Raw genomic sequence first — 17,302 nt, forward strand, 5'->3', positions numbered from 1 at the left:
TCCCCATGGTATAACAATGTGGGATTACCCTATTTATGCCTGCTGTTGTTAGAGTGGTTCATAGGAAACAATCTCAAGGTTGAAGATGGGCATGAGTAGATTATAAAAATACATGTTCACTGTGGAAAATTTGAGGTAGGTCTGATTTTTAGAGTTGCTTCCCACATACTCTGTCTCAAAGTGCCTGATAGAGTGGTGGGGGTAGGGGCCTGTTAACAGCAAAATTCTCCATCGTTATTGTGTTCAGTTGGGTCTACTCTCATCTTCTGTGAATATGAAGGACTTTGGTAGGGGTCTGCTGGGTATGCACTTGTTTGTGTTTGCAAAAACACACTCTTGTAATGAAATAGACCCTTGGACTGAGCAGGGATTGTTAGTATGGCAGAGTTCTCAAGGTATAGTGAATTTAAATCATTTCTGTGAATAAATGGTTGAATAGGGTGGCCTGATTTTTTTGTTATTTTTAAAAAGTTACCATTACACAACACTGAGGAACTTGGAAATGGCACAGGCACTGTTGCAGATTTTTTGGACTGGAGAGAGAGATAGTAATTGAAAAGATAAAAAAGAAAACTTTCAAAATGTTCTTATTGAAACCTGGCACCCATTTTTCTTAATAGGAGCATCCTTAGATGGGTGAGTATAAGAAGGAATGGGAGCTTTTATATTGTTTTTACATCATTAGCAGCTTACCTTCTTGTTAAGGTAATTAAATGCTGCACTCCTACGGAAGCACTCATACATAATGCAGCAAGGAGAGCGGGAGTCCCACTAGCTTCCCACCAGTTTCCCCAGTTCAGAAGTTATACACTTGATATTTTCCGCTGTTGACAAGTTTTCTGGTTTGCCCACACAGAATTATCTGTAGAATTATCTGTATTATGTTTCTGATTAAGTCTTGAGACCCTGAAATTACGTTTTGATTTGTTCTTTGTTGAGCCAGAAGGATCTAGTCAGAACTTCTGAGTGATGGCAACAGAGACTGTAAAGCCATTTCCAGCATTGTGCAGAAGTACAAGCTTTAGGGTGTATCTATTCATCTATTCCTAGTACATAAAATTTAGCCTTACAAAAAGATGACATTGTTTTATATATTTTTTAATGTGTGCCTTTAAAAAGATTTAAAAAGTAGAGATAATTTAAGAGTGTTTATAAATTACGGGGTGCTGTCTGGAGAAGGACAAGTCAATAAATGCTTATTGAACACCTATTGATGTTGATGACGTTTGTTATCTTGTGGGGTGGCAGCATGCTGGTATGTTTTGTGATCTGTTGGGGTGCCAGAAATGATTTGACAGTAACATGAGATTTGCCAGTCTGCTTTCAGTGAACTAGTTATTTCAGTTATTCTACAGTAACATCGCCGTCATTCAGATTTCACATGCACATTCTGTCTGTCTCAGAGACTGGCCAAGTCTGATGGGATATTTTCACATTTCACCCACCTCATCTCTAACCTTCCCCTAGGCGTCAGGTTCATTTCCTACCTGCTCATGGCCATGGCCTTGGGAGATATTCCTTAAAGTAGAACTGGCCTATAAAAGGATTGAAAATGTTCATAGATCTAGTGGCACATTGCCTGAGTGCTCTTCAGAAAGCTTGAAACAGTTAAAGTGCCATTAGCAATGATAAGTAGGACCTGTTTTCCCACATTCCTGGCAGTGTTAGGTGCCCTGCTTATTTTTATTCCAGTGCTAGTTTGTGGTAGTGAATCAGAAATTGTGCTTTCTGATGTCCCTGCTGCATCGTAATTGTATCAGTTCTTTATACATTACAAAAGTAATTTTTTATTAACATTGGTAGAGTTTTCCTGTAGTGTTTTGTTTTGTTTTGTTTGTTTTTTGAGACAGGGCCTCACTCTGTCAGCTAGGCTGGAATACAGTAGTGTGATCTCACTGCAGCTTGGACCTCCCAGACTCAGATGATCCTCCTACCTTAGCCTCCGGAGTAGCTGGGACCACAGGTGGAAGCCACCACACTGGCTAATTTTTGTATTTTCTATAGAGACAAGTTTTTGCCATGTTGCCCAGGCTGGTCACAAACTCCTGGGTTCAAGTGATCCGCCTGCCTTGGCCTCCCAAAGTGCTGGGATTACAGGTGTGAGCCATTGTACTTGACCTTTCTGTAATTTTTAATGATTTCATTTTGTTGGGCAGAATTTTATTTGAGACATATTGTTAGAAATACCAAAATTATTAGAAATAATTGGTGCCACAAAGAAAAGTCAGCACAGAGACAAAAGATCTCTCAGCAAGGCGATTTTTACTTTCTGCGGAAAGGGTACTCAATCGCAGATGAAACAATGATGAGAGCACACCTGAACAAAGGAAAAGCAGACATATTTATCCCTTACACATTTGGATCATCCTCACTGCTGTGTCCTGCATCCATTGGCTGGAGCTGGACCTCACACTCTTAAACTAATACCCAATTTGCTAATAGCCTAAAACTTTCCTAAATAGGTAAGTGTGGGGAAGAACAAAGAAGGAGAGGAAGTTCTTATGAAAGGTTTAAGGAAGCAATAACATTTCCAAATAAGGAATGGGCATGGGCTGTGAGCTGGAAAGTGCCTGTGAGCATGTCCAACAGTTACTTAGGATAGGGCCTGACAAAGAATTATTAGCCCAAAGCAAGGAGGCTTGAAGAAAGTTAGTCTTTAAAAGAAACTACTACTTCTAACACTTACGATTTATTCTTTAAGAAGAAGGGGAACTTTGAAGAGGAAACTCTTTACTTTCTACACATATGTCTTATTGATAATACCCTTTTTGATTAGCTGGAATTTTCCCCAAAACCTATTTATTTTTGACTTTGTGGCAGTTTGTGATGGTTGAGAATGTCAGTTTTCTGGGGCCTGATAATTTAAAGAATAGAGATAAAGGAGATAAACTTGTACTAACGTAAGTTACCTAGAACTGACTCCACTGTAATGAAGCTTAGGAGATAATTTTTTTCTAAATTTTAATTGCCTTGGTTCAGAGCACTTACCATTTATCTGGAATTTATGGATTCTTCAGGTAAATAACTGTCCTATCAAACACTAACCCTTGCATTGATTCTTAGAAGCACCATTTACTAACTGGACTTGCCTTTCCCTGATTTAGCCAGTTAGTCTCTACCCTCCTCCCCTTCACCTTAGCACCCGACCATGCCTGCTTTCCAACTACTTACCTCCTTGGCCACTGCACTCTTTGCAAACAGCAGTACCTTGGTAGACATGTCTCTCTAGGACAGATTCCATGGCATTTTGTGGTTCTTTTAATAGAAAATGCCTCTAACTCTTAGAGGGAAAAAAATCTAAATTGACAGACATTAAAATGATAAACTGTAATTGCAGTCCCAAGGATGATTGGAATCATGTCTTTCATTTTTCTGTTTGCGTCCAACATGCCATGAACTTACTTAGAATTGGAACTATCTCACTTTAACCTTTTTTAAATTGCAAATTGACAAATTATGGTTGTATATATTTTTGGGGTACAAAGTGATGTCATCATTTATGAATACAATGTGGAATAATTAAGTCAAACTAATTAACATATCTACCACCTCAAATACTTCTCACTTTAATCTTAAAGCTCTAATCTTAAAAGCTCTATTAAGACTTAATGCCTATACATCACATTCGTTTGGATATGAGAAATAATTAGGAAACTTACGGGTAATTTGGTTTTCTGAGTGAGTGGTGTTCTGTAGCTGTGTGGGATGACCAGGAAATCAAAGTCAACAAAAAATAGGAAGCAGTGTTTATATCCCAGCTAGAACCAGAAGCCTGAGATTCTATAATCCTTGTATTGTTTGTATAAGGAGGGTAAGAGCTTCAGATCTGAGGCAGTAGTACTAGTTAGTGATGCAGGCAGCCCCAAACTCTGGGTTTCCTAGACTAGGGTTTGTTCTTTTCCCTGAGATGCCCCAACATGCTTTTGTACCTCTAAAGACAATTACTGGGCTTTTATGGTGCTCACAAGTCATTTATGAGAAGTTCAGTGTCGTCAAGGACATTATGGTTGCAGTGGGGATGGGGGCTTAAGTCCTGGGGAGAGTAAAATCAGTCCTTTAAAAAAAATCGTATGAAATATTGCAATGGAATTATTTTTTCAAGTAATAAATGCACATGGTTTAAATTGTCAAATAAGATACCAAATCCTGTCTCACTCCTTAGAGAGAACTGCATGGAACTCTTAGCTCTTTTTTATTGTCTGTATTTCTCTTTCTTGATTTTTCCATTGTAGATATCATTGATTGTTTTCTTCCAAAAGGGATGAGGGCTTACCTTACTTCCTTCCCATCTCCTAATACCCCTCAATAAAGGCATGTTATCGTTTTGTTCCTTTATTAGTTACCACTAACTTTCATACGTGCCAGCATCTTTTATAACTGATTTAATCTACAAAGACAATATCTTTTTGACTTCATTTTATTGGGTGCAATAAATTAGGGTCTAACAGAGTTAGATCTAATTAGGTGTACACTTAGAGCTCTGGAGGTTGTTGGACATCAATGTTCTGCAGAAATAATCTCCTGTTTGTTTTCCTTGTGTGTTACAGTAATCTGGAGATGTTGAAAATGTTTTATTTTGGGTTTTGTCATAATCTTTGCCTTTTTAAAAATGTTTTACAGAAATAAATATCTTCCTTCAATAGATGAAAATGAAAATACAGAAGAAAGAGAAGCAGGTAAGTGATCACTTTTCATTTAAGTGAATGCATCTGGCGTATCTTGGTGCTTTTTCAACAAGGGGAGACACTGGCAGTGTTGGCTCATCCCTTAATCTCTGGTACTTTCCCTGTTGCCTGTATTATAGTAACTGAGAGCTCTGTTCTGAATGACTTAATAATATGGATTTTTCTTGTTGCTCAGTTCATCTTCACGTAGGAGTATGTGAAAACTGTATATCAGAATATTATTCAAATGAAAACTGTATATCAGAATATTATTCAAATTAGCCAAGTAGAAGAGAAACATTTCCTCCCTTTGAACAGCTTTGAGTCTTTTCTGAAAGAGAGATGTGACCGATTCTTCATAGTTTATATATTTATCCTTCTGGATTTTTGGTTAAACTAAAAGCATTCTTACTTACAAATTCCTTATTTATAATGATCTGTGGATGGGTTCCCCCTAGAGAGAATAGTGAAATATTTGGAAGAATGGGAGCATCAACTCTTTGGCATTTGGTATTTTGAAGGGCGTGTAGGATGGAGAGTGATTTATCTTGCCAGAATTTTCTTTCCTTGGTTGGTACTGCTATGCCGTGAGTGTAATATATTCAAAGGAGCTCTGAGACCTCACTCAGGGAGGTCAGATGGGAGACTGTCTCTGTCTCTTGGAAATGGGCTATTTCTGATGGGCTGGTTTTTCTTTTACAGAATTGATTGACAGCCTGGGAACTGGGGTATCTAAATCCCTGGTTTTCACTGGGACTCTGTAACAAAGAGGTTGGGTGAGACTAGCCACTCCTACCTTTCCAGTTTGCTTCTAGGGAACCCTAGTCTAATAATAGGGTGATTTAGGGTTATGGGTTAGGGTTATGGTTACAAGGACTACCCCCTGGTCTGTCCTCCATGGCTAGGTTGGTTTGGGGAATTAGTTAATTCATCTGCTGCCAGATAACAAGAAGAGCAGTTACTAAATACTGTCTACACACTGGATTTATATCTGTTCTAGCTCAAAGAGTTGTCAGCTGATAGGCAAATGCTACATGGAATGCAGTTCCATGTACCAGGAACTTACCCTGTGGATATACTCAGATGTGCAAAACTGTGTGTATAAAGGGTTAAATTGTCGTTTTACGTATGATAGCAAAAATGGAAAAGAACGTACACATCTATTAAAAAGTGGATTGTTTAAATCAGCACACCCACCTAGTGGAATATTATGCTGCTGTTAAAAAGAACACATTACTGGCTGGATGCAGTGGCTCACACCTGTAATCCCAGCACTTTTGGAGGCCGAGGCGGGCAGATCACCTGAGGTCAGGAGTTTGAGACCAGCCTGGCCAACATGCGAAACCGCGTCTCTACTAAAAATACAAAAAACTTAGCCGGGCATGGTGGTGAGTGCCTGTAATCCCAGCTACTCAGGAGGCTGAGGCAGGAGAATCACTTGAACCTGGGAGGTGGAGGTTGCAGTGAGCCGAGGTTGCACCATTGGACTCCAGCCTGGACAAGAGCAAGACTCTGTCTCAAAGAATACATTACTGAAGAGAACCCCAAACCCTCCAAACTATTGTCATTTGTAGTATGTGAGCAGGTTTATATTTCTTTCTTTCTTTCTTTTTTTTAAGGAGTCTCCCTCTTTCACCCAGGCTGGAGTGCAGTGGCGCGATCTCGGCTTACTGCAGGCTCCGCCCCCCGAGGTTCATGCCATTCTCCTGCCTCTGCCTCCCGCGTAGCTGGGACTACAGGCGCCCGCCACCTCGCCCGGCTGATTTTTTTGTATTTTTAGTAGAGACGGGGTTTCACCGTGTTAGCCAGGATGGTCTCGATCTCCTGACCTCGTGATCCGCCTGCCTCGGCCTCCCAAAGTGCTGGGATTACAGGCGTGAGCCACCGCGCCCAGCCGAGCAGGTTTATATTTCTTAAAGCAATCTGCACATTTGTTTATTTTTAAGCATCCTTTAAGATAAGCATTTATTTAAATCAAAACATTCTATAGTGATTCCACCAAAATGAATTCTGGTTTCTTGTGAGATTTTACTGGTTCATGTTAAGACCTTTGGTATGTTAGCCAGCTGTTACGTAGCTTCAGTTGGATGGGTTTTTGTTTTGGACCTCATGGTAATTTTGATGAACAGAACAGGATTTTTCATTTAAAAGTTAATATTAGATAGGATAGAGAAGCAGGTTACAGAAGTGAGCAACTTTCAGAAAGACTTGATCCCGCTTCTCTTACAAATACTGATGATAGGCCATACTGATAACTGAACTGCAAGAAGTTGCAAAGAATGAAAATAGAAAGTGATGTTCAAGTTAAAGCAATATATAGGCTCCAGGATGGAGAATTCAGTGCCTAATACAGAAGAGGCTCATGTTCTGGAGTGAATTTCAGCTTTGATTTCCATAGAACAGGATTGAAACTCTGACCTTATGATTTAGTTGTATAATTTCGGGTAAGTTCAGCCTTGTCAAATGATCCCTTATGGAAATTTTTCCTTTGTGCTTCTTAACTAGTTGGGCATTCCACCCCACCACTGTTGATGTCATCCATGATGTCATGAGGGTGGCGGCCATCAACATTGCAGACACAGACTGGGCAGTAGTCCCCAAGAGCTCTTTAATAGTTCAAGAGAGTTCTCTGGCTAAAGATTGGTGCTACATCTGTCGAGCAGTGTTGACAATCTCATCAAAAGTGCTATTTCCACTGTGTTTAATGTTTTTCTGTTTCTTTCTGTCTATTGGTGGTTCCTTGAGGGCTTTGATGGTTAGGGCAGAGGCAGAAGGTACCACCTCAATCTGGGCCTGTCTGTTCTGAATGGTCAGTTTCACTGTAATCCTTAGATCCTTCCAGTCACTAGTTGCCTTGGCAGTGTCATCATCAACCTTTTTGGGAGACAGACCCAGGGGGCTGATCTTGGGAGCCAGTGCAGACATGGCATCGACTTCACCCCCGGTGCACCTCAGTTATATGACTCTAATCTCATTGGGGTCAAACTTCAGCAGCATGGCGGAGGCAGCTTGTGTCAGATGAATCCGATTCAGGACGACTGAAGAAAGTTGCACCTTGGCCTCCTTTGAGCTGGAAGACAAAAGCCAGCCTTGTTTTTCTGTCACTTAAATGGAAGTAATCATAACATGCCTCACATCATAAGATTAGGATTAAGTGGGGTAATTTGTCGAGTACTTGGTATTTAGTTCGTCGGTGGCAAGGAAATCTTTCAGTTTAACCGTAAAAGTAACCATCAAACTTTGTCTTTTACCATGATTCTGAGGTGTTAGAAGTAGCAGCAAATAAATCCACCTTTTAAAAACCCTCATTCCTATTAATTCATTTTCCTCTTCCCCGGAGAAAAATGGCATGTAAATACACTCTGATCTTGATATTCCTCATTTCTTTGTTCAAAATCTTATCAAGGTAACATTGAGATGATAGATTTTTACAAATTAAATCAAAACTCAGTAATAAATAATCGTGCTTCTTATTAACCAGAAAGGGCGTAATAGGAGTAATGTGCCTAGAACAAAGGGTTTAGAAATTGACTTTGTTTTGCCTAAAGAATCATTGTGAGAAAAATAGACTTTAATAAAACATTTAAAAGTGAATCACTCAGGAGAGCTATAGACTTTTATCTACATTAAAAAGAACTAAACTGCTTCTAAGAAATACATTATTTTAATTCTTAAGATGACTAAGCGTAACTAGGCAGAAAAAAATTATAAAAATAAAATGTGAACTCTAATCATTGAAAACCTATGTGGCACTATTGATGTATAATATGGTTGTAAATACTTCTTTGCAAGAGGGCACATCCTAATGTTAGCAGCAACAAAACTGTGATATAGGAATATTGATTTTTATTCATCTCAGCTCCTTGCTTGGCACTGGGAAAAACATAAAAAATGATAAATATGTAATGTATAATATGGTCTGCAGGCAGGTGTCATCTTAAGGGGTAAGAGGGCTTTGGGACCACATATCCAGTGTAGAAGACAGTTAATAAGCAGTGAATGCAATAGAAATACATAATATAAGTAGGATGACAGCTTGGAGCTGACTTGAGTAACTACAGGAGAATCTTGCTTCCTGACCCCATGCCAAGAGTTGGGTAAGCAGAGCCCTTCATTCTTCGGTCCTCTAGAAAACATAAAGATGGGAAGAGTTTTCTTCAGATACACTGTGAGAATCTCAAAGACTTTCAGATTATTAGACCTTATTTTCTTCCCTGGAGTGAATATGGGTATAATTTATTCACTAAACAAATATTTGTTGAGTTTTTCAGCATTAATTCATTAATATTAATTCAGAAATATTTGCGTTCTACTTGGGGTCAGGTCCAGTAGTAACTAAAGCAATTTCTCAAGAAATTTCTAGCCTGGTTACAAACTATTAATATAACCAGGGGATGAAATATGCCTCGGAAGAGCCAGAGTTTTACCTTGTGGTGGAAGATCATGCTCTGGAATTGGAGAGTATGGGGGCCAAGGGAAGGTCAGCCCCACCAAAGAAATTGAGAGTGTTCTAAAAAGAGGCAGTGTCTTCTGTGGGGAGCTAGGTTTCAGGCTTTTTGCTTCAGGGGCCTCAGGAGGAAAGCTTAGGAGGGAAGAGGGTAATATAGGTGGATTTGGGAAGTTGAAAGACATGGTGGGAAGGGAGAAAGGAAAGGCCTGGTATGTGGTGCTAAATTTTGAGTGGTGACCAAGGGTGAACTAGGACAAAGAATAATTCCCAAAAGAATTGGTCCCAGAAGTCCTCTAGGGAGAGATGAGGACTCAGTTTACTAGTAGTATGGATCACTAAATCATGATCCATAATTCAGAATAGTGAAAGAGGAAGAATAGCAAAGTTAATAATATGGTTGAGTGAATAATTTACTTTTAAGACTTTTTGGCCTCATCCTGAAGATCATCTGGGCTAATACTAGCCTAGATGCCTAAAGAGCCTCACCCTAGAATCATGTTTCAAAAGGACTTAAAAAAGATCTATCCACCTCTTCTCCTGCCTCCTCCAAAAAGGAAAAGAAGACTGAGCATTAAATGCTTTTCCCTCTTTGAACATATCTTAATATATTTTTTTTCATTATTCTTACTCACTTTATGTTCTGAAACATACACTCGAGGCCAGAATAAAGTCACTGGGATGGCAAAATAACGCTGATTTGTTTCATGTGAGCTGTGGATGAAGCTAGGACTGTGTAGCCTGAGGAAAGAAGACTTAAGGGCATCACGTGGAAAAGAGGTTAAATGTGTCTATTGCTGGACCTGTGGAAGATAATGGGACACATGGGGAGAGTTAGAAGAGGATAGGCTTTAGCTTCATATAAAGAAGGACATCCGGAGAAGTTGAGCTGCGCAGCTGTGCCATATGCCTTGTAAGCAGTAAGCTGCCTGTCTCCAGAACTTATTAGTTATTATTTCCTCTCTCTCCTAATTCTTTGCTTGTATGTTAGAAAGCATGAGATGGGAGTTTGAACTCGACCTCAGAGGCCCATCCTGACTAGAATCATAGAGTGCCGGTACATTTGTTTATGGTATTTATAAGACCAAAGTAAATTGTATGTAAGTTGACACAATTTTAACTAAAATATTACATAGTAATCATATATTACTATGATATGGTAATATTACTATACATACACAGTAATAGGATTATGATACAGTATCATATTATATAACATAGTACATATGATTATATAGTATATTATATGTAATATTTTAGTATTAAAATACTAATATTTTAATTTTAGTATAAAATATTAAAATATTTATAGTATGATTAATTATATATTAATATTAAAATTTAATATTTAAATTGCACTGTGGTTCATTTAATTCAAGTTACTAATGTTATCAAATACATCACTTAGCATTTATGAGACACACAAAATTTTAATGGAAATAAGCTGCTAATTTTAAAATCCTATGCATAAAGAAGCTGTAAGTCTTGTAAGTTTACATGTAGAAAACACTATGATAAAAAAGGCTAGTTAGAAACAACTAATGGAATTGCTTCGTCTCCTGTCTTGACCAGAGGAGTCTGGGAAGCTCTGATGACCAAGTTTTTGAAGCAGCTTCAAAGTGATGATGAAGGATTTGGATCTGTGACGTTTTTAGCTCGCACATGAGTATTGATGTGACTGTGAAGAATTGTCTTCCTCTGCCAAATTTTTTTTTTTTTTTTTGAGACAGAGTTTTGCTTTGTTGCCCAGGCTGGAGTGTAGTGGCAAAATCTCAGCTCACTGCAACCTCCACCTCCCGGGTTCAAGCAATTCTTATGCCTCAGCCTCTTGAGTAGCTGGGATTACAGGCGCCCGCCACCACGCCTGGCTGATTTTTTTGTATTTTAGTAGAGACGGGGTTTCACTATTTTGCCCAGGCTGATCTCAAACTTCTGAGGTCAGGCAATCCGCCCATCTCGGCCTCCCAAAGTGATAGGATTACAGGAATGAGCCACCGTGCCTGGCCGCTCTGCATAACTTTGATTCATCCTTGGGAAAACTAGCCCAAAGGGTTAAAGTATTATGAAAAAACCGAAAGTGCAACAGGAGCGTCTTTTTCATTTTGATATGGTTTGTAACTTTATCATGAACTTACTGTCCAGGAACTACATGATGTTTAGATACTGAGAATAAAACGTTCTCATTTTGTAAGGATAAAAGAAATATGTCTGCTGCTAACAAACTACATTCTTACGATGGTGGTTGTAGATCTTTGGTAGCTGCCAAGTCCATGTTTAAAATGACCCTCATCTTGGGACCCTTCTGGGTGAAGCTGAAAAGTCTTAGACATCATTTATTTAATATATGTCCTACTACATTTATTTAATATATGTCCACTTAATAAATTGTTTATTCTTGATATGTTTGTCATCTGATCCAGAGAACAAGTGGATTTATGAAGAAATGGGTAGAAGAGGAAAAGTTAGTGAATTGAAAGTCGTCTGGGGAAAGGTTGAGGAGAGATACAGGTGTATTGGGGAATGGGTGATGGAAACAAAATAGAGGTTGGTTAGAGGTTCTTGCTCATTCTTATTTCTAAGTTTGTTGTATCCAGTACACGAGACAGTGTGAAGTGATTAAAAGCAATGGCCCTTGAAATAGGAGTCAAATCCCAAATCTTAGCTTTACCGCTTACTAGCTATGGGACCAAGTTGAGTTATTTAGCCTCTCTAGGCTTCTACTCTCTAAAATGGAGCATAATATGCCTCTATGTTAAGGTTGTTTTGGTGATACATTTAATAAGCTTAGTATCTTCCTAATACTCAATTGTTAGTAAAATTAACTATTATTATTATTATTGACATCCTTTTTTTTTTTTTGTGAGACAGTCTCACTCTGTCACCAGGCTGAAGTGCAGTGGCGTGATCTTGGCTCACTGCTATCTCTGCCTTCCGGATTCAAGCAATTCTCCTGCCTCAGCCTCCTGAGTAGCTGGGATTACAGGCACACGCCACCACACCCAGCTAGTTTTTTGAATTTTTAGTAAAGATGGGGTTTCACCATGTTGGCCAGGATGGTCTCAATCTCCTGACCTTGTGATCTGCCTGCCTTGGCCTCCCAAAGTGCTGGGATTACAGGCATGAGCCACCCCACCTGGCCTTGGCATCCATTTTATATTTAAAATATCAGAACAATTCTGGGTGCTCAGAGTCATTGTGACTACAAGGCTGAGATATATAAAAGAACAATTCCTTATCCATGAACACAGTCTTTTTCTTTTTCTTTCTTTTTTTTTTGAGACAGAGTCTCGCTCTGTCACCCAGGCTGGAGTGCAGTGGCGCATTCTCGGCTCACTGCAAGCTCCGCCTCCGGGATTCACGCCATTCTTCTGCCTCAGCCTCCCGAGTAGCTGGGACTACAGGAGCCCACCACCATGCCCGGCTAATTTTTTGTATTTTCTAGTAGAGACAGGGTTTTAACATGTTAGCCAGGATGGTCTCGATCTCCTGACCTTGTGATCCACCTGCCTTGGACTCCCAAAGTGCTGGGATTACAGGCGTGAGCCACTGTGCCCAGCCAAATACAGTCTTTCTAACTCTAGGCCGGTGTCCTGGTTTATTATGTGGGAGTGATAGGAGCAGAGTTGGCCTAAGTTTTGGGCCTAGGGCCTCTGGTAACCCAAAGCTATAGTAAAACTACATGTGGGCCAGGAATGAAGAGGTAAGAAAATAGTCTTATTCACCCCACTAGATTCTGTTCAGCATCTACTTGTCCTAGAATATATCACCAAATAATTCTAAAAGACGTACCTCCTGGCCTTTGTTGGTGGAGCAAACATCATTCCACTTAGGCAGATTAGGAAATTGAGTTACTATGAGGTTTTGGTCTACCCAAAGCCATAGTTGGAAATAAAAGTAGTTTACAAAAACAACACAGGCAGTTATTATTATTTTCCCTCTCTCCTTCTAATTCTTCCCTGTCAGCATCTAAATTTAGCCATATACTAGCCCACAGTTTTTGTTACTGCCTAGAATTAACAAGAATTAGGTTGACTGCAGATTTAGAGATTTCAAATTTCCAAGACTCTTGAAACATCATAAAAATATCTCCTATCCCCGTCTCCCCATTTTAATTGCGAAAATATGGAAGCAGAGGTGGAGACTAAAAATAACAGAGTCAAGTATTTGGGGGTGGAAAGGTTTTGAAAAAAATGACATTACCAAATCTGTTGACCACTCTTTAGTGCTTCACTTACCTGCTTCTCAGCAGCGTTTGACACCTGTGATGATTCTGTCTTGAAATGCTCTCTTCTTCAGGCTTATGGGATACCATGCTTTCAGTCTTACATTTTTTCCCACGAACTTCGCTTATCTCACTGTTTCTTCTCACTCTGTAGGTTCTTCTTCCTCTGGTGATCCTGAAACATTAGTGTGTGTGTCAGGATTTGGTCCTGTTTTCTCTTCTCTCTTTATTCTTGCTGGGCAGTCTAATTCATTCTTGTAGAAATTTTTCCTGGAAAATTATCCAAGAGCCTACTGGATTTCTCCACCTGAATTATCCTTAAATACCTGCGACTGAACTCTCTTCCTCCTGGTTCTAACCAGCTGTGACTATGTGAAGAACATCAGGATCAAAGTACCTGCTTTGTCACCTAAAGCCCAGGACTCCTCAGCAGAGATAGATTGAAATAGAAATGTTCCTGGACTTCACGATGAAGTTATGTCCTGACAAACCCGTCATAAAGTTGAAAATTCATAAGTCAAACCATTATGAGTCGGGGACTGTCTGTATACTAAATGCAGAAAGAGAGAGAGAAAGAGACATACAAATGCACAATCAGACGTTGTTCCTGCCCCCACTCTGGTCAGTCTTGCTAATTCCACACAGACGTCTTTGCTGAAGTTCCAGTACAATTGCAGCAAAATAAAAGCTGAGGACATGTGGGGTGTTTTTTTTCTGCATTTAGTATGTTCTGTAGTCAAATACCTGTTTAAAAAAAAATCTTTCAGAAGAAAGTAAAGGTGAAAAAACTAACACAATCCTAATTTTAATTAGGAAATAACTTTAGCTACCTGAAATGTTGTCCACAAACTGATTTATTAATAGGAACAGTTACCTCTTACTTTGAATTTTCATTTTTATTATTTGAACTTTAAAAAAAGATAGAAGGTTGCAAATTTTGATCAGCTTTTCTACTCATTTTTATGTTTAGCTAATTTCTAACACAGAACACCATCTTCTCCCTGCTGGAGAAGATAGAAGACTCCAAAGCCAGCCAGCAGCAGGAGCCGGCCAGGCCTTGCTCACTACTTGGGTTGGAGGTGCAAGGAAGCACAGCTGGATGAAGGGTTTGTGGTGGCCTTTCCAGCCCAGGTGCAAAGTGCACACTTTGTCCTGCACCTCAGTCAAATGTAATCTCTCAGTGCTGGCACCTCTCATGCTGCCTTTGATTCTTGAATCCTTATGATTGGGAGAAACATGAATTGTCTGGTAAAACAGTTTTTCCCGCTTATTATGGAAGTCTGTAAAATTCTTCTATAATATGTATGTGAACGTTTTTCTGTTAAAAATACCATGAAAATAATACATTCTCATTATTGAAATTGTAGATGTCTATTAGAAATAAACCAAATTTGCATAGCCTCAAATGATTACTATTAACACTTTGTTTTTCTTCCATTATTTGTTCTATGCACAGATATTTATTGCCATTTGTGTTTACATGTACAATTCTGTAGACTTCCTTTTTCTCTTTTCCAAATTGTAGATAACTGTTTCTTTCATTCGGTAACCACAGGATTGAATTATACCATAAGCCAGGTACTTTTCTAGATACTACCACAGAATCACTGCCTCTTGAAGCTTACATTCTACTCATGGGAGACAGGTAAAAACAAAGAATAAAAAAGAAGTGAAAGCTGCCCACAGTCGTATCGCCCAGATATAATGATGGTTAACATTTGGTCTGTGCCCTTGCAGACTTTAAAAAATTGTTTTAAAAAGCTAGCATTCATACAGTATTTTTTAAAAACAAAAATGTGATTAGACCATAGGTTTTCTTTTTTTGCTTCCCAAATGTAGACATGTTTCATGTCTTTTAAACCTCTGTATAATAATGGCTGCATAGTGTTATTCCAGATGATGGGTGTACTATTAATTTAAATATTTTCCTAAAGATTGGCAAACAGGTTATTTATACCTTTTTTCTCTATTAAACACAATTGTGTATCAGATATTCTTACACATAATCCTTTGGAGTTATTATGTGTTTCCTTTATTTATGCCCTGGAAGAGAAGTTGCCCCGTTTAAAAGGATATCCACAATTAAAATTTTAGTATTGTTTTGTTGTATTTTTCTCTAATTTGGTCTTAAGGTCGCTCCCTGGACAGTGGCTGTAATTTCTAGCACTGCCCTAATGGGGCCCCAGTGGTGTGGTCGTGTGTGTTTACAGTGTGCCTTTCACCAGATACTTCTCTATCCTGAAGGGCAGCCTAATGCAAGTGACCAGTGACCAGGTGTCCCTCTCACAGAAGACTTATTTATACTGGCAGACACCTTGTGGCTCGTCTAACCTGTGTCCTGTGTCCAGTTTATTCCTACCAAGATAACCACTCTCTAGGAGAGCCTTGACCAGGAGGAGAGTTAGGTTAATGTGTGTCAGTCAGGTGAGATACAGAGAAGACAGCATAACAAAACATGAAATAACAGAAGCAGTTTTATTACTTGCAGATCCTAGAGAGAAGAGAGCAGCACACCTCACAGAGCCAGTGAGAAGTGAAGAGCTGTCCAGGGCACGCATGTTCAGTCAGTGTGTGGAGAGCAAGAAAGAAAGATGAACCAAACCATAGATCAAAGCCTTTATTAGGGTCCAGGCCATTACCCATTACCCAAGCAGGTTTCCTGCAGGGAGTTCTAATTGCTGGGTTTAGAGCAAGCAGTTAGAGTTCACTGGAGTCACTGCGGTGTATCTGGGCAGTCCATGCAGGGTATGGGGGTCAGTGGAGCAAGACACATAGGTAGGCTCTTTGGCTGTCCCATAGGTGGGTGGTCACCAGGAGGCAGTTGTAAAAGGCAGATATCTGGATTGACCACCTTGAGAAACTGGGAGGAGGCAGGGTCAAGGGTAGAAACTGTATCAAGGGTGATCAAGCTCCACTTCTGGTATGAGAAAGTCCAGTGTACATCCAAAATGGATGTTGAGGCAACATAAAATTACAGGAATTCACTACATATTGCTACTGTGTCCTGCAAAAAAAGGCTTTTAATAGTTGATACTCTTGCCAGCAATATTTGACAGCACCAATTTTGGTATGTCCTAGTACTGGATTTTTCAAAATGAAAATGTAATTTACATACTATAAAATCCACCCTTTAAAAATGTGCAATTTTGTGGTTTTTAGAATATTCACAAGATTGTGTAAACATCACCACTATTTAATTTCAGAACATTTTCGTAACCCCCAATTTGTCTCTTTGAGTTCGTTTTTTGCTGAGCATTTCATATAAATGGAATTATACAATATGTGGCCTTTTGTGTCTGGCTGATTTCATTTAGCATGTTTTCAAGGTCTATCCATGGTGTAGCATGTTTCAGTACTTCACTCCTTTTTTATTTTTTTATTTTTATTTTTATTTTTTTTTTTGAGATAGAGTCTCACTTTGTCACCTAGGCTGGAGTACAGTGGCGCAATCTCAGCTCACTGCAACCTCCGCCCCCCAAGCTCAAGCGATTCTCCTACCTCAGCCTCCCAAGTAGCTGGGATTACAGGCGCATGCCACCCCACCTGGCTAATTTTTGTGTTTTTAGTAAATACGGAGTTTCACCATGTTGGCCAGGCTGGTCTTGAACTCCTGACCTCATGTGATCTGCCCACCTTGGCCTCCCAAAGTGCTGGGATTATATGTGTGAGCCACTGCACCCGGCCCCACTTAACTCCTTTTTATGGCTGAATAATATGCCATTGTATGGACATACCACATTTTGTTTGCCTGTTCGTCTGTTGATGGACCGAGTTGCTTCCACCTTTTGGCTATTGTGAATAGTGCTGCTGTGAACATTTGTGTGTAAGTTTTTGTTTAAACACCTGTTTTCAGTTCTGTGTGTGTGTGTGTGTGTGTGTGTGTATCTATGATGGAATTGCCGGATCATTTGCTAACTGTTTAACTTCTTGAAGGACTGTCACACTGTTCAGTGGCTTCACCATTTTATA

At 39.4% G+C, this 17,302-nt stretch overlaps 1 protein-coding gene across 3 annotated transcripts in view; it reads left to right on the top strand.

Moving 5' to 3' along the window:
- Positions 1-17,302, top strand: part of CHD6 (chromodomain helicase DNA binding protein 6) — a 213,559-nt gene that overhangs the window by 60,405 nt on the left and 135,852 nt on the right. For 2 of the 3 annotated variants that reach the window (XR_004032897.1, XM_030825214.1), the window contains exon 1: positions 4,619-4,676. The exons of the other annotated variant lie outside the window; for it this stretch is intronic. Coding sequence is in view for 1 of the 2 variants with exons in the window: in XM_030825214.1 (XP_030681074.1) it covers positions 4,644-4,676 (33 nt within the window). In the remaining variant the exon portion in view is untranslated. Of the gene's footprint in view, positions 1-4,618; positions 4,677-17,302 lie in introns of those variants that run through there. 3 annotated transcript variants of the gene reach the window in all.

Source organism: Nomascus leucogenys, chromosome 13, assembly GCF_006542625.1.
Source record: "Nomascus leucogenys isolate Asia chromosome 13, Asia_NLE_v1, whole genome shotgun sequence".
In the NCBI taxonomy this organism is placed as follows: domain Eukaryota; kingdom Metazoa; phylum Chordata; class Mammalia; order Primates; family Hylobatidae; genus Nomascus; species Nomascus leucogenys.